At 42.3% G+C, this 23,059-nt stretch overlaps 1 protein-coding gene across 2 annotated transcripts in view; it reads right to left on the bottom strand.

Annotated features, from left to right (window-relative positions):
- The window catches only part of c1qtnf6b (C1q and TNF related 6b), a 28,668-nt gene extending 7,163 nt beyond the window's left edge, over positions 1-21,505 (bottom strand). The window contains exons 1-2 of one of the 2 annotated variants that reach the window (XM_083983562.1): positions 21,295-21,505; positions 3,832-4,024 (exon numbers count right to left, since the gene is read on the bottom strand). In XM_083983562.1, coding sequence (XP_083839688.1) covers positions 3,832-4,012 — 181 coding nt within the window. In that variant the 5' untranslated portion in view covers positions 4,013-4,024; positions 21,295-21,505. Of the gene's footprint in view, positions 1-3,831; positions 4,025-9,791; positions 9,898-21,294 lie in introns of those variants that run through there. The other variant, XM_083983561.1, reaches the window with a different exon arrangement.
- Between the last annotated feature and the right edge of the window lie 1,554 nt (positions 21,506-23,059).

Genomic DNA, 23,059 nt, shown 5'->3' with positions numbered 1-23,059 from the left:
CAGCAGCAGCAGATACAGGAGAACAAAGGCACTGGAAAAGACTGTTAAATCAACAGATGTGTTGAAATGGGGGGGCAGTGCTGCAGAAATAAAAATTGCTTGTCTGGAAAGTCAATACTCACTTTCCCACAACCCACTCAGAGTGGCGCCTGCAGCCTACACCAGCTGGGAACCACTGACATATATAAGACACGCTGACATTTTACCTTTTAATGTTGAAAGATCGACATGTTCTGCGAGGTCCAGAACTAAATCGTGATCAGAATTTAAATTTGTACAACTTTTAAGCTCAAGAAATCTCTCAAGCGTCTCTACTGATTAACATATCTTGTGACTTTTTTTGCGTCTTACAGTACAGGCTGCAAAGGCAAAGTCGCTATAGCTACTTTTAAGACGATGCATGTTATGTTTTAACCGCTCTTAAGCCACCCTGAGCGTCCTGAATATTTCAACACAGTGTAAAAAAAACATAATTTAATCCTGTGAAGATGCAGATGCAGAAAATGTGTGGGCGCAGAATTTGCCTTTGTCTTTGTGACTGCGGGTTCTTTGGAGAAATTTGGCTGGATCCCCCCCCCCCCCAATTCAGATAGCTTGACGAATTGATTGCGGGTTACACTGTTTAAATTTGATAACAGCGGCTTTGTGTGTGTGTGTGGGGAAGCCAGGCGCACACACTTGACACGCAAACTGAAAGTAGGCGTTATTGTTTTCCAGTTAGTCACTGAAACGCAGAAGAAAATGGAGTGTGTGCAGCTATATTTGTCCGTAGCTAAGTGTGTCCTTGTGCATGGTTGCGTGTCTCAATGTGTGTGTGTTTTCGTCCACATAAGCAGGTTCAGTGCCAGGTGAAAGCGCCTGCTGGGAACTCCCTCGCTCCACAGCTGCAACTCAGTGACACTGTTTCACTGCCTCATTTCACAGAGGAGAAACACTTGACACACAATTTCACGAGCTGACAGGAAATGACAACAAAAAAAAAGAAGAAGGACAAAGTGAAAGTCCTTGTCTAGTAATGCATCATGTAAAAACTCAAAAGTCAATAAAAGCATGTTGTTTTTTGTTTGACACGATCCCTCACTGGCTTCCCACCCGTGAACAATCGGACCTGGATGTCAAATAACAGCAGGAACTTTTTTTTATTTTTATTTTTCTAAGTACGGCATCGTCCAGGGAATTTGTGGCCCCAGTGGAAAATGCTGCACAATTTTTTCGGGCACCAACCTGGTCCAAGAAATTAAAATTGGACCCAAAGTTCTTACAATGGAAAAGTTCATGAGTTCTTCTGTGGCGCCTTAATTGCCCTGAAACTATGTGTGTGTGTGTGTGTGTTTGTGCCTGAGAGACAAGTAAAGAGAGAGAGGGAGGAGAGAAGATTTCGTGGTTCAGCAGTTGGATTGCCTTTTTTTTTTTTTTTTTTTGAGGGGGGGTTGATTGGGGGTCAGAACAAACTTGGCGTGTCCAGTTATCAAAGGACCAGCAGATAAAACGACAAAGTGATGACACATCGTTTGGACCGCGCCGGTGGAGTTGGCCGCTCGCTACGCCTCTGATATTAGATACACATGTTCGCAACAAATCCCTCTCCAGCTGCGACTTGACTGTGCAGCTCTTGGACAGTTGCAAATTCTTGTATTTTTTTAATCTCTCATCATATTTTTCTGTTTCTCTCCATTTCCCTCAGGTTCTAATACTAACATGCAAACACAAATTAAGGAGCAATTAATCACAGAGACACACACACACATCTTTGCAGTTGGCCTTCATCATCGCTGCCTCCTCAATAAGCTTATACAGATTAGGCTCTGGCAGGACTCACTGCAACCATATGGATTGAGTCATGCACAAGGAAGCTCAGGGTTTGCTGTTGTTAGTCTGTGGTTATGTAACGACACACAAACTCATTTGAGAATACACATCTGGTATGTGAAACATCACCTGAGCTATTTAAGGTGGTAAAGCTGCATTTTCAACACAGAGCTGTGAGATAGGTGCCAACCTGAGGAACTTTCACATTCCTGCTCATTGTAAAAAAAAAATGCAATTAGTAATCAATTTATCACGAAGTAAATAGCTGCAGTAATTGCCACACTGACAAGTTGGGGCTCCAGAGGCTCTGAGAGTTGTGAGTTGATTTCATTGCCAAGCTAGCAACCCAGTTCCTGCTCTATTTTGGATTGTGGTTTATTTTCTTCAGCCCAAATCAACCCATTCAGATCCAGTCTCTTCAATTCACAATATTTGGACCCATTAAAGCCTCATCCACACGGAAACTGAGCCTTTTCCAAACAATCTTTTTCTTTTTCATAAACACAGCATCGTTTGACACACATGAAACCACTGAAAACCCAGGTAGAGTGGGTCGTCCAATAACCAGAGGGTTGGCGGTTTGAATCCTGTGTCCTTGGGCAAGTCACCTTACCCACCTTGCCTCGTGTGAATGTGTATGAATGTTTATGAATGTTTGGGGCACATTGGCAGCCAAGCTTCTGTCAGTCTGCCCCAGAGCTGCTGTGGCTACAGACGTAGCTTACCACCACCAGGTGTGAATGTGGTATGAATGAATAAAGGTTTCTGTAAAGTGCTTTGGGTGAGGTGAGAGAGGTGGTATCATTGTTTCACAAAAGCTGGGTATTTTATACAGGAAAATTCAAGGGTGTTTTTTTTAGATTTGTTCACTTTGGGACATATTTTCTAAAAACAAAGTGTTTAAGGCTCTAAAAAGCACCAGTTCCATGTAAATGAAACCCTGACACAATCCAAAACTTTCAAGGATACTCCTACGCTCATCTCTGTGTGGACGGGCCCTTGAAAGACTTCTACAAACAAGTCAAAGGAGGTGAAGAGACATGGGCTTGTCTTCTGGCCTGCGTCCATGCAGAAAGTTGTTGTGCTGAAAGGGTTAACCCAAATCCCCACCCTTAACCCTGATATGCTCATTTAACAGTGGAGATAGATATCTCCACGTGTTTTTTTTTGTAAAATAAAGCCCTGTGTTGATTTACACTTCCCATGACAGATGCTGTCAAACCCCATTAAAGTCACTGATTCTTGGAAATCGGCTTCTTTTGAGTAGTTCCAGACTTTTTCTAGCGGTGGATGTCTAATTTCCATCTTGTCTCACAGTCTCTCTCTTCTTTTTTTTTGTCTCAGTTCCACTTCACCATCACTGCACGGTCACACTTGAGAAACTCTGTTCCATTATAACTTACATGATTATGCCTCTGATTAAGTAGTAACCTTGAACAGAAACTGGGACATCTGGAGAAAAGGCAGTGATCTGATTGAGGAAGTGCAGCTTGAAGCAGGAAGACAGCATATTTAAAGGGATAGTTCACCCAAAATTCAAATTTCACTCATTATCTACTCACCCTCATGTCGACTAAGAGCTGGGAGAAATTGTTCCGAAAGAAATTAAATAAGTCTATATTTTAAGCTTGTTTGTATTTGCACTGACCGGTGGAACAATTTATCATGTTGGGGCTTCAATACAAGAGGGACATTGTATTGAATGTTGAATATGGAGGTATTTGGATGTTTTTTGGTGTGTCTTTTGGACGAAGAAAAGTGAGCCCCATTCACAACCATTATATGGACAAATACTGCTGCGCGGCCCCCCCCCCCCCCCCCCCGTAACTCTGAGAAGGCACGGAGGACTCTGAAAATTCTCCCAGCCCTTAGTCGACATGAGGGTGAGTAGATAATTAGTGAAATTTGAATTTTGGGTGAACTATAGTATCCCTTTAAAGACAAAAGAAGAAGACACAAGACAGATAACACCTGGTGGAGAAGGTAGAACTGTCATGTTGGTCCATTACTTCACTCTCATACCTTTGAGGATGGTCATGTTGATGACGGTGCGGACCTCTGGCATCTGGTACTGGCCCGTGACGTGTGGCGGCTCCTGGTGGTCGCAGCATCGTCTGCAGAGTCTGGACGGAGGTCTGGAGGGGGAGGGGACGCAGCAAACCAGGGGGAGGAGCAAAAGCAGCCTCATGCACACCGTCAACATGGTGGTCACGACCTGAGAGCAGAAGGAACGAGAGAGGAAAAGTTATAAGTACAGATTGTGAATGTGAAGGTTTAGCTGTGTCTCAATTCAGAGGCCGATTACGCCACAGCATCGTGACAAGGGTTGTCCTAATTCAAAGGCTCCTCTCCTCCAAATGCAGCAAGACAAACCCGGCCTTCTCTTGCCTGTTCTAGGAGGACACCTTTCCTTCGTGGCCTCCTGTCCCACGATTCTTTGCGTGCCGGTAGTGTTGGAGATTCTGGAAAACCAGTTCTTGCAGGCCACATTTTGAAAATACACAAGTCAAAAGTCCCAGTCCCTTTCCTCAGACCTCTCTCTGAAGCAGCACCTTCCCCTTTCCGTAGACATGGGTGAAGACACCCAACGTGCATTGTCAGAGCTACACTGCCACCCACCAGACTGGAGTGTGGCTTTTCCACGGACGTAGGTGAAGACTCCGGTCACGCAAGCGGGAGGAGGGAGAGGGGGAGAGAGACGGCCGCTTGATTGGCCGTAGGCTGAACTAGACAAGAAGGCATCTGATGGGTTTTTCCTTTTTGGAGCGAAAAGCATGGATTGGTCAGAGTTTTGTCAGTCCTGCAGCTGCCACAGAGGTCTGATTATTTTCGTTCCTTTTTCTGAACACATAATGTATTGACTACTCTCAGGATAGAAGGACCATTTCACCCAGTGTTTCTGAACAGGATTACTAACTATAACTTTGGAACTATTTGCCACCTAGCATGCTAGCTGTCTATAGCTCTGCATTGTAGCCATGCCTCTGCTTGCAGGCGTGGTCAACTGTTAATCACCCGATGCGATGGAGCTGAGTGGCCGTTGGAAGTGTATAAAAGCCGCCACTTTCAAATGTTCAACATTATGGTGTTGACTGCGTTCAGACGCAATCAGGAAATGCTCAGAAGGCCAGACCGTCCAATTCACCAATGGTTGACGCGGACCATTGGAGATGCCTCCGAAGATGTTGCCTCCAGAGACCGTGTATAGGCTCCAAAGGATCCCGCCTCTAAACTGAGACACAGCATTTGTCTTTCAGCACTTATAGATTTGCATGACTCTCAACACAAATCATTCCATGATACCCAGCATCATTTCTCCAATCAGACTTTTGTTTCGTAACTTCTCCAGAGAACGTCCAACAAACAGAAATGAAAGTAAACACACACAAAAAAAGAAAAGAAACACTAAACCAAAACCAACAATTATGGACAGATTTTGTAAGCTGGTTTATTTTTACACATTCCTGTGGACAAGAGTCAAGATATGCCGATTATAAACAACGTTGATTTTTGAGGGTTCAAAAAAACTCAAGTTATCTTTGGGCCGTTGATGGACGGTTTCAGAAAATGTTTCCAGATTCACCATTTTTCACGGATGTTTCAGTCAGTCAGGGAAGTTTTCTCTCAGAGATGCACGTTTTTTTTGTTTTTTTTCCAACAGCAGCAGCTTGTCTCAATATACCAGAATGCAATGAAGCCAAGCCCTGATGTGGTTTGAGTAAGGGCCACGACCAAAATCCAAAATCATGGGAGATCTTCCAGTGTTCAGGGACTAGTTAACCCGCTGTCATCATCTTTAATACGCAGAACTACCTCATATTTATTCTCTGGCGGTGGTTGAAAGGTTTGTGGGATATGTAGGAAATCACAAATTACAGGAGTAGGGATGAAAAAGAAAGCTAATAAACCAAAGAAAAGTAGATTACAACACATCGGCACTCGGTAACTCCTGGCACACACACTGAACCACACTGGCTGATGGTGAACTAGAGATAAGTTTCCTTCTACTTTGAAGAAATTTGAGGTATGAAGGTCAAAACCAGAGGAGACGAGTTCTCATATGGGATCCAGAGCTTTTGGATTTGAAAAGAGGAAGACGATACAGTCGAGGGAGTCACGTGGATTTCTATACGTTCAAACACACATGTACACACACCTGGACTGAATTGGGTTTGAAAACATCAGCTGGGATTCGATTCCTCCCACAGACATAAACATCCACACACATTTCCAAGGACAAAATGTGCTGCTGTGCTGAACCTGTCGCCCCTTTGAAAAGGCTTTTTGGCCTCATCTCCATTTCTTGTCTCTGAATTTCATCTCCACGTTTTACAATCGCAAATATAAACTTGTCTGAAAGTGTTAAAGTTGGCACAGGATTTTCTCATTTGGCTCATTCACGTCTCTCTCTCTCTTTTCTCCTTCCTGTCATCCCTCCTCCTCCACCACCACCTCTCAAGCCTCTGACTCCCACTCATGTGAAAATCAATCTAGGGAAAGAAAACAACAGAGCTACACTAACAAAAAAAAAGATAAATAAACAGGGGAGAGAAAGATGAGAGAGATAACAGAGAGATTCCCGGGAGGTTTTTTATTTTTTTCCCCCACAGTGATGGATGAAAGTTAACAGGATCTCAGATGACAAATGGAGCGTGACTTTGAGAAAATGAAATGTCGAGATCTCTGCCTCAATATTTCAACCCGACTACTGATCATAAAATATTATTATCATAACAGTTGTGATCTGAGGCTGCATCACTGTCGCAGGCAGGCAGATGTCAGAGGATACATTTCCACTCGACTTCCGCAACATGGTAGAAAAACTTGTGCGGATTTATCATTTCTGTCATTTACTTGATCTGCATACCCCGGATGATTTGCAATGAGAATGGCTTCAATTTCCCTCCAAAATAAATACAAAAATACAAAGTAAAGTTGAAAGACTGGAACTATGAGGAGCTTGAGGCTGTTTTGAAGAGCTCTTCGAACCAAAAAATTAGATTTTGAAGCCTTCAAATAACCTTGCATACTGGAAGGGGCCCCCCTGAGATGGCTGACATTGGTCCATATCAATGACAACGTGATGTTGCCATTGGCTGTGTACACAGAACACTGTGCAAAAAACATTTAATGGATGTTTGGATTGATTAACAGTTATGTTTGTGGCTGTGGTTGGTGAGGTGGGCCTCCAAGGTGCCTCTTGCCTGGGGCCTCCAGAGTGTCCAGAAACGCCCCTGCCCAAATGCTACTTTTCTGTCCTGTTTTGGTTCTGCTTTATTATGTCGCCAGGTTTGTTCTGTCTTTTGTTTTCTGTTTGTTTGTTTTTGGTCAGTGTATTGTCAGTTTATGAATTGTGTATGTTATTGCCTGTTTCCATTAAATAAATAAATAAATAAAAAACAAGTCTCAGGTCACTTTTGGACCTCAGACCTGTAGTTGTGACAATAATAAACAAGACGTTCTACTATAATAACAGTTTAGTTGCAAAAAAAAAAAAAAAAACGACGGAAGAGGTCACAGTTTGGGTTAAAAAAAAAGAGAAAAAAGCAGGCTACATCCTCCTTAACATTAAACAGTCTGTGTTTCCGTGGTTACAAGACAAAACACAGCGGCTAACTTGGATGAGAGAAACGTAAACATAAGCGGCTACTTTCACATGGGAATCAAACTCGGCTCTCCTGTGTGTCGTTGACCCGTCTATCCACCACAACAGCTGATGCGGACTTTGTCACTCTTTATATATTACATCATCGCTCTTTTCCCCTTTGGGCCTGTTATAATTACAACAGCCACCAGATGTCGCCTAATAAAAACATTACTTAGCTGTGGGTCATAAAAACCTGCTGCACAAACTGCTGATTTTGTAGTTTTAGAAAATCCAATGTCACCTGAAAGCAGCACAGAGAATAGCTATACAATCCTGGTGAGTGTAGCTGGACGACATCCTGTTGTGATTGGTCTATTTGGGATGTAGAATTGAATGGACAGAAAAACCTGCACTTATGTACAAAAGTAGCCATTTTGACTCATCAATAACCAATCAACACCGTCAACCACACTCCACCAATCATTTCATTAAAAATAGGGGTGGTATTGTCAGTTTGTCAGTCCAACAGAGGAAACCTGTCGACTGTGACAATCATACTCTCCTGTGGATGAACCACAGCAGCGCCACCATCAGGTCAAACTATTTCAATTTGTCCAGTCATGTTGTGTTATGGCCACATATCTGCAATCAGAGACAAGTGTTTTTTTTACTGCAAATTAGCAAATACACAAAGTTAAAGGGATAGTTCAACATTTTGGCAAAAAAACCTGCACATTCACGCTATGAGATAATAACAGAATGTTATGAGACAGAGTTGTTTTCGAGGCAAATGCAGAGACTGCTTGCCAAAAAACTGCCCCCGACAGGAACGCGCATCAGCGGTTTTGCATGAATTTACCTCTAAAACAACTCTGCCTCGTAACGTTCTGTTATTACCTCAAATTGAGGTGAATGTGCAGGTCACAACTTGTCCACGAGAGAATTTTGGAGTTGTTGGATTGTGTATTTTATGAGTTTGATGAGGGAAACCAAGAAATCCCATGAGCCTCCGTAGCTCTGAGCAGCTCACGGCTCTGCTCTGCCGTTCTAAAAATAGCTTGCATCGACAATTAAAGGTAACGAACCTACTGCTATGACTATAGGAAAATGGCAATGGGCCAATTTGCCAAAATGTTGAACTATCCCTTTAACAGGTTATCGGTGTGTGAATGAGCCTTTAGCTCCTTTACCACGGCCTCACCTGGCTGCCTGCATGGCTCTTTTACACTCTCAGTCTCATTCACAAAATGAGTTCATGTTTCTATCATCCATCTGTCACCAAAGTTAACAAACTTCAAACGAGGCCTACATTAACATTAACCAGCTGTGCTCATTGAAAATTAAAACAACAACAAATTCTTTAGCATGATAACCTTCACTGATATGCCAAGAAATATTTGGCTCAGAGCTTCTGCAGCCTGACAATTTCTAATGCACAAAATGTGCTGACACAGTGATTTATTTGACATCTGTCCAGTCTACATGTTAAGACACAGCGTTTGTCGGGCTTGTGGGTGTGCAACATGTGATAGTCTGCATTAATTAACCTGCTGGTTTTGTGTTATGTCTCACTCCATCCTACCCTGCATCAGAAATACTCTTCTTTACAACACTTACCCGCTGCTTGCATGTGCATATTGTGCAGAAACATGTATGTGATAATAGCCTAAATAAAAAGCAGCCTATGGACTTCACATTTTGATACCACTGTGACACAATGTGCATGACAATAGAAAAACTTTTTGCAGATTTGACCCATTTCATCAGCTAATCATCATGAACTCATTTCACCTCATCATCACGCCTCCACCATGGGGACCCCCCACCCAACTCAACCCAACCCAACCCAACCCCTCCAGAGGTGCTTTCAGGATTTTGCACCATAACAATGTTGACAACATGATGAATAATCAACTAATGAGCTGGACAAAGGCTGCCGGGGCAACTCATCCAGCCGCAACACTCATGCAACAGTCATAATGAAATCATTTAAGGAGCCACGTCTACAACAGCTGGAGCATCAGTTTGGCTGCTGCTGCAGGAAACTATAAACTCACAAAAAAAAAACCCACATGCAACACACAACACTGACGAGACACGTGTCAGTGAGCCGGCGCGTGGGAGCGCGTGCACAGGCGATATTAGGAGGGTAACTTTCTAGAAACATTTGCTGCTGCTGCGTTGGCAACTTGTGAATAACTTCTTCAGTCGTGCACGTCTCTACAAGCACGCAAACGCGCCGCCGGGTGTTTCCTCTCCTCTACTTCTCCTCTCCTTCTTCTTTTTCTCCTCTTTTTTTAAAAACTTGCAGGATTGTTACGCAGAGGCGCGCGCGCTGTCACATTGAAAGTCGTCGTCACATCACATCGTGTCAGTGTCTGGTCGCGTTTCTTACCTGGTGGAGTTTCACCACAGCGGAGGAGGAAGAGCAGACTGCTGGTGTCAGGCTGAGAGGAGGAACAACTGAGGAGCACCCTCTCTCTCTCTCTCTCTCTCTCTCTCTCTCTCTCTCTCTCTCTCTCCTTCCCTCCCTCCCTCCCTCTCTGTCTTTACACACACAACTACATCAAAAGTTTCTCCCCCTCAGTGCCCCCCTCCCCTCCTCCTCTCCTCACTTCCCTTCTTGCCTTTTTCCTCCTGTGATCATCTCATGTACTTCACCCTCTCCCCCTCTAAAGAAAACTCCACATCCATCATTACTTAAGAGAGCGACGACTGCTGCACCTTCATCCCAGAAGTTTTACGACACAGAGCTATGTGCTATGTGACACAGAGTCGGCTGTCAACACCCAAACACCAAATTAAGGTCGACTGACTCTCGATCTCCCCTCTCTCTCTCTCTCTGCTGTGTCCACATTTTTTCTCTTTTACCTCTCAGTGTCCATGACTCAGATTCTGGAAGAGGAACAAACTCCTTTTTTTTTTTTTTCTTTTTTCATTCGTCCCATGCTTTCCAAAAACTCTGCAGGGCCAGAAATAACCACATTATATCATTCATTTTCTCATAAACTCCCACTGTAGTTCTTAAATCACACGGTGGAAGCTGCTTTTATATCGCTGTCACTCACATAAACCTGTCATATTTGCTGCCCTCTGTGTCTCTGTGGTGTAAAAAAGCGTAAGAGAAATCTTCTTGTTAAAGTTAATGTTTCGTTCGAATATCTGATCTGTAAATTTGAGGAAGAAGAGGTTGTTCTACAGCAGCTGTGGCTCCAACGTCATGAGCGCCCAGAGGAGCAGCCTGATCGGAGAACATTATCATCATTACTGTAAGTAAGTGGTGTGTGAGTTGTAAAAACCAGCAGCCCAGAGCGGTGTCTGACTTGTATGCATGTTTTAATTAGTATATGAATTGGAAAGCAAACAATTTTTTGACAGAACAGCAGCTGGGATGGGTTCACTGGTTGGAGGATGTGCAAATTCCAGGACGGCATGAGAAGAGCGGGGAAAAAACAACAACACTGGGATCACGGCGGCCGGCGTACAGTAACAAGCATGTTTGGACAACTTTAAGATTAGAGTGAGAAGGGCAGAGAGAGGTCTTAGTCAAACAGGAAGTTCTAACCGCTTCTCTGCTAATACTCCTACTCTCAGCGGACACACGGTGCAGCGTAGCATCAAATAATTATCTTTCCCTTCTCTTTAACTCGGTCTCAGGACAAAAAAACTCAAATTGAGGAGCAGCAGATGGGCTGTGAGGCCGTTCTGGCAAAATAGTAGGATTAAAAAAAAAAAAAGTATCTTTAAACCTCATACACAAAGCATTACACAAGGAACAGCTGTAAAGTCTTATCGCATTATCAGAAATTGATGCATGAAGACCAACAAAGTTTCAGAGATCTCACAGAGATGTGTCGAATTATTGCACAGCATTCGAATGTGAAGGACGCCAGAAGGGCGTTTGCAAAAGAAGTACAAGAGTGGATGAAATAGTTTTGTGGTCAAGAAGACCACCTCTCCCAAGACTGATTCAAGACCGAAGACTTTGAGGGGGACGAGACCAAGTCCAAGACCGAGACCAAACCGATGCAAGACCGTTGTGAAGACTATTACTGTATTCAGTACCACTACCAATAATAATCATGTGGCTTGATATTTACCTACATTATTCCTCAGCGAAAAGGAAATAAGATGATTTTATATAAAATCTGTAACATATTTAAATGAAATAAAGTCTGGATTGAGCAGAAGAACACAGCACAGAACCTGCTGAAGTCTCCTCCCACTGTTGACACTGGTGACACAAGTTTTTCTGGTGGTTAGACAAACAAATAGAAAAAAAGTTCTCACTGCTGTGGTCTTGACTGGTCTTGAGAAAAAATCCTGAGTCCAGCTCGACTGAGACCGGCGAGTCAAGACCAAGACCTTGAAAATGTGGTCTCAAGAGAGACAAAGACGTGATGTGTGCGTACTTTGGTTTAGTTGTGACTATGGAGAGACCTTTTTTTGATTGCTGCAGTTTTTATTTTGTTGTAACTTGAAGAAAGGTTTCAATAAACCCTCGTAAGAAAGAAGAACTGTGGAGTTTTGTGGCTTAAAGCAATACTTACCGATCTGGCATTTCACTCAGCACAGCACAAACATTTGAAAATCAACAGCTCCACCTCCCTCACAAGTCCCACCCACCTCTCGCTCCTGCCGCATTTCCACTAGCCCCCTCCCTCCCTGCTGCATGCGTTGGCATGGCAACGGTAAACAGAACAGGAACGCGAGTGAAACGGGAACAACACAAACAAACACAACACCGGAGTTTTAAACCGTATAAACGGACTCAGTGATGATGACTGATGAGTTTTATAATAAACTGTTGTTAGCCTACTGCTACTGGAGACGCAGGGGAAGTGATTATTACAGATTACAGTTCTCAACGAGCCGGGCTGGCGGCCGGACCAGCGCCACCTGATGCGCTGGTTCAGGCCGAAAATAAATCCAGACCGAGCCGAGTCGAGCCGCGCCGGTCCGGAGTTCAACCGGGTCCGGACCGCTGAGAACTCACAGAGCTAACAGTAGCCTAGCCGTTAGCACAGAGCTAACAGTAGCCTAGCCGTTAGCACAGAGCTAACAGTAGCCTAGCCCCCTAGCCGTTAGCACTGGATGCTTTATAGACACATGTGACTTCCTGTGTTTACGTATCACTCGGGGCTGCTCACTATCAACGTTACAATATCAGACATGATACTCCACGACCAGCTGCGGCTGCAGTTATTGGTCTTTTAAAAAACTATTTATTTCCAAAAACCTTCTTTCTTGTATGTTGTGACTCTAGTCTCCTCTGCTCATGTCCTGCTACTGCTCTGTCAATAAGCGTTCTTCCTGGTCGGGAGGGGGGAGAGGAGGAGAGGGGTGCGCAAAGTGATTACATATTAAGTAGGTTCGGTCGCTCTTCAAATCTTATTAATCGGACCGAATAATATTATTGGTCAGACTTTTCTCAGAATTATATGAGAATGAAAAAATGATGAGTTTTTAACCCTGTTGGGTTTCTCTTACATTTTAATGTATCATCAGATTATTAATAGCATTTTAACTTAGACAAAGAAATGTGCAAAAGTTCCAGAAAGGTAAGTATTGCTTTAAGACACAGGTCAACTACATGGTGTGCGTTTAAAAAGTAAAAAGAGACAGAGCCACACTAACAAATGTTTTGTTTTGCTTCATCATTATGTAGCCGATGTTAATCCGGCCCTCTGTGTTGTGTTTCGGTATACGAACAGCGGGCAATGATGCACACCGTTGTGCCAAGAGGTCAATGACCGCTTAGTAATTGGCTTTGCACGTCCTTTATGGGTGAGTGAGTGCACCCGGACCCTCTGTTACAATTACATCATTGACCTAAAACCGAAACCTCAAAGATTGTAACATCCTCTTCTTACAATCTGAGGTGTGATGAAAGGCACTCGTGCTGCAGGAGTCATCAAATTACACACTAAAAACAGTTGGGTTAAAAATAACCCAATTTTAACCCAAATGTTGGGTTGAATAAGGACCAACCCAACATTTGGGTTATTTTAACCCAACAGGTTGAGTTATTTTTTTTTAACCCAACTTTTGGGTTGAATTATTTAACCCAAGAGTTGGGTTATGTTAACTACAACATTGGGTTATTTTTAACCCAACTATTGGGTTGTGTAATAAGTGCTTGCTCAACCCAATAGTTGGGTTAAAAATAACCCAATGTTGTAGTTAACATAACCCAACTCTTGGGTTAAATAATTCAACCCAAAAGTTGGGTCAAAAAAAATAACTCAACCTGTTGGGTTAAAATAACCCAAATGTTGGGTTGGTCCTTATTCAACCCAACATTTGGGTTAATGTTGGGTTATTTTTTTTAACCCAAATGTTGGGTTGTTAAAAACTACAGAGAGTGCTCCAAACTTTTCTACCAAGTGACACCACTGTCACAGAAATAAATGGCAGTGGTGTCACTGGTTAACAAGTTTGGAGCGCTCCCTGCAGACGTAGATTGAAAAGTGGTTAAGTGGTCCTTCAAGTACAATTACTTATCATTAGTACCTCTTTAAAAGAGAAAGGAAACTTCCTCGATTGATTATCTTATGTTTTAATATAAACCTATTAAAAGTAAACGCTTGTAAAAAATAAATAAATAATAATAATAATATACACTTTTAACATAATTACAGTGTTTCTCAGTGAAAAAACAGGTAAAACAGTATGATATAGCACAGCACAGAATTTTATTGCAAAGTTCAACTTTACAGTAACTTACCAACAGCCGTGGTTGCCAGAATTTCACCATAACAAATATGGTACAACACATGAGGAATTACAGTTTGTCAGTATAGATTTAACAGGCAGCAACTCCTTAAATGATATCACAAACTAAGACCATTGTGAACCAGAGTAGAACATCATTGATAAACTGAAATAAACTCTTTTTGCATTTACACATTATGTGAAAAACAGGACTGCTCCAATACCTTGTCCAGTACACAGTGTTGAGATCTTGAAAAAACAGCATGTGTCCATATATGAAGGATAATCCATGGTGAAAGAAAATTAACATCATAATAAAATTAGCCACTTGCCCTTGGTTGATCAAGAGTAATGAGTCAATAGCGCAGTCTTGGCTGTAGGGTGCTTAACACGGTGTTCTGGGAAACTGGAACTTCAAGGATTTGCAGTCACCAACTCTGCATGAGACTCCTGTTGTTCATCAGGTGTTTGGACTGGCATGATCCTCTCTGCATTCAGAAAACAGAAACATAGCAAAAGTTAGATTGATGCAGTACCTTAGCATGATGCCCACACAGAGATAAACTCAGCAATCTGTTGCTCCAATGAGCTAGCTAAGCTAACCTAAATACAGATGCATCTCCTCAAACAATCAGACAGTCACCACATTTGGTTCAACACTGCTGTATAAACTTATTAAAAATGATTTTTTTTTGGCATTTGGCAACTAAACCACTGCTTACCTGTGATTAACCCTGACAAGACTGGTGTCAGAGTCATTGGTCCAGACTTGACTGAAGACAGGTGGGACAGTAGCATGGTGCGATGTTCAGGAAACTGTAACTTGAGCAGGTGGTGTCATTGTTTCTGCTGGAAGATTCCCAGGGTCTCAATCAGGTGTTTACTGTGGACTGGCATGATCCTCTGTATAAGCAGACAAAGAACAATGAGGAAGATTTTTATCAGTCATAACTAAATTTTATCTATTTAATGATTCAATTTACAAATGTACTCACTGCTTAGTGTTGATAATGCTGAAGACAAATCAGTTTGCTGGCCATGCCACATTCCTGCAAAGTTGGCTGCCTTGCATTCTCCAGCTGCACCATGCTGTGGAGAAGGTGAAATTATTTTGTAGTGTTAAAAAGGTGTACAAGGGATGGTACAAAATTGTATGTTCAAATAGACAGTGGTTGAAAACAAAATTGCGGTAACTCATGCTCTACTTCATGGATATCGGACCAAGGACATTTTTAGCCTGGTGTATTTTCCCTCTTCTCCATAAACAGAGTAACAAATACCTTTTACAGTAATGTGTGATGTTGCCCTCCGTTGGGAACTTCTGGAGGCCGCTCCTCCAAGAGAGCAAGGCTCCTCTTCAGACTGTCTCTCTCCATGTGCTAGCTTCCACATACTTTACTCTGATTAGAAAACACAAAACAGTATAACATTAGGCTACAGTACACACAGTTTACTCTCTGGTCTGGTCTCTCATGCTAGTTGGTAGGTAGTAACATCCAGACATACACACAAAAAACTGCCTGTTTGCCAAACAAAAGCTGAACATAAAACAGGTTTTCTTTTAGCACAACATGCTAACCTGAGTGCAACAACAACACATAATGCTGGCAGCAGAGGACCAGCCATGAACGGTACTTCACCACCGGCTGTGAGCCACTGACCCACTCTCCACGGCAGGTGAGCCCCCGTGGGGTCAGTGGCTTATTCTGTGATTGAACATCAGTTGTGAACCCTGTTCGCATTTAGCATCAAACACAGGCTATTTTAGAAGAAGGATATCTCCACATCTAACGTTAATTGACTCCAAACTTATCCATGACTGCTGCTATGATAAACTACTAGCGTTGTTAACTCTTTTCTCTTTTTTTGCATTAACATGCGGCAGCAGCATGTAGCTCATCCTCACACATCCACTGTTAGCGTTAGCCTAGCTCATGCGCTAAAGGCCAAAGTAACACAAATATACTCATTTTAAAATACTTACAGTTTATCTGTAGCTTTGCCACGGACAGTTGGTATCGATCCAGCCTGAGAAAGTCCAGTCCAGCGGTGCATGGACCCTTGTAGCTGAAGCAGTCAGACTTTGCCGACTGAAGCTGGGGAAAATAAAATTAACCCATGTCTCTTTGGCTGGGGGCAATATGATGGAGCGTGAGGGTTTGTCTCCAACAGAGCAGCTTTCCGGTTGTGATAGCGCTCCGGCGTCACATAAAAAAAGAGTAAATAACGGATCTCCACAGGTAGCTGTGGTGGTGGGTGGAGACAGCATTTTTCAAATGAACCGGCCGGTTACGTCACAGAATAACCCAACCCTTAACCCAAAAAATGGGTTACTCACTGAAAAGTAACCCAATTACTTGAACAACCCAGGAATTGGGTTAAATTCATAGCCCTATAACCCAGAAAATGGGTTACACCCTGGAAAAATAACCCAACAATTTAACCCAACACCAATAACCCAGAAATTGGGTTACAGAAATAACCCAACATTTTTTAGTGTGTACAGTTTAATTACAGTATATTACAGTCTTAGATCAGCTGAGAGGGGGTTTCCATGTGATAAGCAGCAGACCCTCTATGATCTTATGTCTGGAACAAAGTCACACACTGCTTTTAAGTGGCTTCGGCCTGGGGCCTGCTCTCATTGGTCGACAACTGCGATGGGTTAAAGGGATAGTTCACCCAAAATTGAAATTTCACTCATTATCTAGTCACCCTCATGTTGACTAATATAAGGGCTGGGAGAAGTTTCAGAGTTATCCGTGGCTTCTCTGAGTTACAGGGGGTCTCGGCGTAGCAGTGCATGCCCATATAACGGTTGCAAATGGATACCAACTGTCTTCGTAACAAAAAGACACACCAAAAAACATCCAAATACCTCCATGCTGCACGAAATTGTCCTGAAAAAAATTAAATCTATACTTCAAGCTTGTTTGTAGCGGAAGCTCCTCTTCCCAGTCCGTCCAAATTTGATGAACCGGGAAGAGGAGCTTCGAGAAGCTTCCGCTACAAACAAGCTTGAAATATAGACTTATTTAATTTTTTTCGGGACAATTTCGCATTTCGGGGCTTTGATACAAGACGGACATTACATACGAGCAGCATGGAGGTATTTGGATGTTTTTTGGTGTGTCTTTTTGTTATGAAGACAGTTGGTATCCATTTGCAACCGTTATATGGACATGCACTGCTACGCCGAGACCCCCTGTAACTCAGAGAAGCCACGGAGGACTCTGAAACTTCTCCCAGCCCTTAGTCGACATGAGGGTGAGTAGATAATGAGTGAAATTTCAATTTTGGGTGAACTATCCCTTTAAAACTGCATCATGAGGATCGTTTGTTAGCAGCTGCAGTTGAGAGTTCCTGCAGGACGGGGTCATCCGGCCTGTAAACAGCTTCTCCCTCTGTCCCCCGTCTGTCTGCCTCATGCACTAATGGATGACATCACTGGTTGTTTGTGGCAGGAGCTAACCGCATTTCTGTCGTCTGTCTTTTCAAACCCAGAAACAGAAGCAACAGGACTTTTTTTATTCACTGTCTGTTTATTCTTAGTTAAACAGAACTTTACTTTGTATTACTGCATATTTACACCTCGTCTTCCAAATTTCCCTCCCTTCTCCCTACTTCCACATCCTTCGCTCCTTGCTCTTCAGTCTAGCAATCCATCACCTGGTCTTTTCCTCCTTTCTTTTTTTATATAGCCTGCCTGTGTCTCGCTTGTTCTGTTTCCTGTCGGCCTGCTCAGCTCACCGAGCAGTCGGCCAACCAGCCAACCAGCCAACCAACCAACCAACCAACCAGCCAGCCAGCCAGCCAGACGCCACAGAGGTGAAAAGACAAAATAGAGCAAACTCCTGAAGAATAACAATGAAACCTCTGTGTGTGGTAGCAGCTTGTGTTTCTGTAAAAGAGGAACGAAATGTCCTCACAGAGCCGGAAAGATCAGAAAAAGAAAGAAAGAAAGAAAAAAACACCCGAAGAGAGGATATTTGTCTTTGTCTGCTTCTCGCTGCTTTTATGGATTAGTGTGGAAGAAGCTGCCCTGAGGCCCATAACCATCACCAGCCTTAGATTCCTGCAAACTGCCCTCTATACTGATGCAATTGCCCTCATATTATATATGTTATTATCAACCCTGTAGATATAAAGGGCCTGCATTTACAAAATACATTTTAAACTACACAATATAATAGGGGTTTTGAGAACTATACATTTATGCAGTGCAGCCCAGACCTGTCTGAATCTAACTGCCAACTTCAGTCTTTAGTGGAAACAGGATTTGCTCTTTAATCATTAGATAAAAAAAAGAAAAAGAAAAGAGGCTCAGACCACGTCATTAGTTGCCCATCATACAGCCCATCATTGTTAATGAGGCTGTGTTTTAAGACTTGGATGTGGCTTAAGGGTAAAGATTAAAAGCAGGATTTAGTTTAGAGTTGTGTTAAATTCAGTGTTTAATTCAAGGCATGTGTGGAAAGACGTAAAGATGTGTACATGTTTTGTTGTGTACAGTTTCAGAAACTCTACACCTGTCAATCCAACCACAGTAGATGAAAACAGATGGTTTACATTCGACACACACACGCATCTCTGTTTTACTGTCGTTGGGATCGTTCATTGACTCTTTGCCCTGAACTGAAATGAATGTTTGATCCGAACACAAACCTCTAGAAGTCTTAACGCTAAAAACAGCCATTAAACTTGTGAGGTCCAAACTTTCTGTTCTCCACAAAGCTGTGGGGCCTCATATTTATAGTGGGCTCCCAAGTTCAGGACCCCATGAATGTACTAAAACAAGCCCACACACACACACACACACACACACACACATATTGATTGACAAGACCTGTATTTCTCTCCATAGTGGTGACCTACTATGGTTGTAGCCTCGTTAAGGGCCTGTCCATGCGGAGACAGGTTTATGAGTATTCGCAAAAGTTTAAAAAAAAAAAAAATTCTCCATTTCATTCAACATGGAACCAGCATTTCAGAAGCCCTGAACGTCTTGGAGTGAATGACTCTTAAAACTCCGTCCTGGTGTTTTGATGACAACCAACGTATGAAAAGAATCATCACGCAACTAGTACTTCCAATCATAGACTATGCTGATATTGTTTATCAAAATATCTCTGATACAAATCTAAGTCCTCTGTATGTCACTTTTAACAGCTTATGCAGGTTCACCCTGCAATGTCCATATCGCACCCACCACTGGATTGGCTTCCCCCTAACGCGAGAATGCACTCTCACTGGTTGCAGTTTATCTTTAAATGCATTTTTCTGACCTGACCACCCTTAAACAATACTTTGTTCCACACTCATCGTCATACTTACTCAGACAATTGCAATATCCCTCCTTTATTGTTCCTAGAACATCCAGAGTCATTGGGAGAAGAGCCTTTAAATTCAAAGCACCTTCTGACTGGAACAACCTGCCAAACTCCCTTCGCTCCATATCTTCTTTACATACCTTCAAGATTGAGTTACTTAACCACCTAAAAACACAATGCTCTTGCTTCTAGTGCGTGATATCTGCCTGGTCTTGGAGGTGTCGGATGTACATGTACAATGCGTCTCCTTCCCCCGTGTGCTTTGTTGTTGTTTTGTATTTGCATTGCCTTATGTTTTTTGTCTCTGTCTCCTTTCCTCTGATTTTGTCCTTTCGTTTTTGTCTTGCCTCTGTTTTGCTTCTGTCTGTATCAGTGTTGATTGTTGAGATGCTAATGATCCCCCTTGAAAACTAGGTGATCCACCTCAAGGGGCTTTTCCTTTAAATAAAGTTGATATATGTCACAGCCCCGCCTCTCTAACCTGTAACTGGAGCCACGCTGCTAGATGTTACGTAACAACAACAATAATGGTGGACTACCATCGGGTGCATTCGAGTCTGCGCCTGAAACGTGTCCATTTAGCGTCATATTTAGACGGCACAACTCCCAGTCACCATTGTCGCGTTTATTTGACAGCGTGCAAGCTTTTCGCACAAACTCCATGTCTTATTCGCTGTATTTGGTGTATTTCTGTGCCAGCGTTACAGCGCCACATACAGGCTTTTTGTGGTTTTCTGGCACCTTGGCATACGTTGATGGCGAGTGCGGTGATTCACTCCAAAGAACAAAAAAGAAAAAGACTGTTTAGGACCTAAACTTAAGACCTAAATTAAATAACAATACAACTGGTCAAAAATAGTGGAAGTTACATTCTTTCACATCTGAATTTAGCCTCCTTTGTAAAAAAGAAGGAAACAGTCTCTCCTACATCATTAAAACCCCATTAGAAAAGTGTGGCCCTGTACTTAGACACTTTTATTCTTGCAGCTTTTTTCAGAGCACAGAAGTTCACGAGTTCAATGTCTCATTTGTGCCGACACTTTGGTGCAGAGAGACATAAAACCCTCACACAAATCCAGTTAAAGGAAGCTAAAAATCTAATAAATACAGACAGATACATCAGATGTTAAATATAAAGTGCAGACAAAAGAAAAGTGAGGGAGCATGACGTTGAAAGTCTGTCGGTCACGGCCAAGCAGGTTTACGGCACTTGGAGCTGTGATTTGAACACTATTTGTTTGAGTTTGCGGTCGTCTGGACCTTTGATGTGAAGGGAGCGGCTCCTGTTCTCCACTCAACAAGGTGACCGGAGAGACACTCACTGGTCTCGCGCATATACACAGTTTCTGATTCATCTCCACATTCACACTTAACAACCACATGTAGCTGCAGCTGCACCTGTGCAGTCGCTCAGAGCTTATGCAGCTTTTTCACATCATCAGATGTTTTGAAAGCAAAATTAAATCGGCCTCAAACAGAATCCATCGTGCATCAGCCTCAATGGCTTAATGGATACTTGATGAATTTTCATTTTCAATTATTAATAAAGCATAAAAACAACTTACTATTTTTGAAAACAATCATTAAATATTCCTTTTAAAAACCCTTAATAAGGAATAATTTTTTATTCCATTCTGACACAGGCAGGATCACACAGTTCAGGGTTTTTTCAGCAGCAGCTCAAAAGTCTCAAAACTCTGTGAACTTCAAATGTTTTTTTTTCTTTTTCAACCACTGATGATGATTCAAAATGACAGGAGATACTAAAACATCTGAACACAGTGCACACAGCCGGCGCTGCTCTAAAGCTGCTCAGTGCTGATTATTGAGGGAGGGATGGCTGCTATCACTCACTCTTATAGTCCTGTTGTAGCCGGGGGGCTCGTGAGTCCCCTCCTGTCTTCAAAGCAGGTATTACAGCAGACATTTTCCTAATCGAAGTTGCCTGTTTGGCGTGAAATGCTCTTCATTTTCATCCGAGTCTGCAGTGGATGCTATTTACTGCTTTTGGCATCCATATGTTCGAAGTTAGCCCGCCCTTCCTCCATGTTCCCATCCTGCTCATTGGCTCCCGGCTATATATGTATCGACGCATGTTTATCATTGATAGCAGGTCTAAGCAGGATCAAGGTCCTACTACGTAACTTGGCTGCAGATGTGACAGTCACGTCTCTGTTCATCTAATATGGAGTTTGTCGGGATTTACAAGTTAAAGGTTTGGCTCTTCCTGTGGGCGAGGAAAAAGCGCTGTACATCCTGACACCACATCTGGGCGCACAAGTTGAATACAAAGTGAAATGTGTTGGCTCATTGGAGGAATATTGGTTCACCTCTCTAACCCTGTTATTTATGATGTGTTGCACCAGCAAGGTTGGTGGTTTAAAGATGCAATAATCAATATGTTCATATTAAAAATGTATAGAAATACAAGGTGTGCTGAGAAAGTTTTACTCGTGGAAATAAAGTCTGCAGTTGCATTGGTTTTGTTTTCCAGACTGCAGCTCATTCTCACCACTACTCCCAGTGAGAAAGCCGAGAACATGGTGAGGCCTTCAGCAGCTGAAAAACCAGACATTTCCTTCAGGATCAAGTTGGACAGCAAAACAGAGCTGAAAGAAAAGTGAAAAGTGAAACACACAACTTTATCTGTGTATAGCAACTGATGTGTGTGAAAATAAACAAAGTATCTGCGAAGTTGATCAAAATCCAGATTCAGTAAAACTCAAAACTAGACACAGCCCAAAGGCAGCTGTCCAGTGGGCAAAGAATAAATAACAAGCTAATAAAATACAGCTATTCCAGTACACCGTCTGCTGTAGTGTACTGAAGAAATGTCATTTTGACTGAAAACCTTAAAGGCCCATGTTGTATACAAAGTGAGATTCCCATGTCTGCTTTGATTATAGATCAGCTCTAGGTTCTATAGAAACATTGTGAAACCAAAGCCTCAAAGTCCACAGAGAAATAAAAACAGCCTTTATTCAGAAACTGAGCCATCAGGACTTCTGTAACTTTGTGATGTCACAACAAAGCAGTCACCGGCTCTTAGCCAAGCCACAAGCCACAAGCCCCGCCCACCTTGCATGTATTGATTTCTCTGTGTGTTTTCCTGAAATCTGTGATATCTTTATGGGCTAACTCATTTAACAGTCAGCCAATCAGAAGAGAGGGTTATAGCCTCTTGAGAGCCACATATCAGAATTTTAAATAAAACACTGTAGAACTGAACCATAATGGACCTTTAATGCAACAAAATCAAACAAAAAACGAAAAACTGTGAAATAAACTAAAGATTTCATAGGTTGATGAAACCTGGTGTTCTTTAACATTTTTCCTGATGCAACTTTGAGCTACAGAAGAAAAAGTCACATGGAGAAATATTCGGTAACACTTTCTATGAAGGTCTAGTTTATAATGCATTAGGAGCACATGCATAAGACGTTATAATGCATTTATAATGCTTTATACATGTCATTATAATGGTGTATAATCATGTATAAGAACTTATACCAAGGTTTATAAAGTATTACAAGTGTGGACATAATGTATTATAAATTAAGCACTTATAATGTTTTATACCTGCATATAAAGTGACAACAGTGTTTGAATGAAGAATCTG

Source organism: Trachurus trachurus, assembly GCF_905171665.1.
Source record: "Trachurus trachurus genome assembly, chromosome: 1".
NCBI classification, from domain to species: domain Eukaryota; kingdom Metazoa; phylum Chordata; class Actinopteri; order Carangiformes; family Carangidae; genus Trachurus; species Trachurus trachurus.
This window is presented reverse-complemented; position numbering and strand designations above follow the sequence as displayed.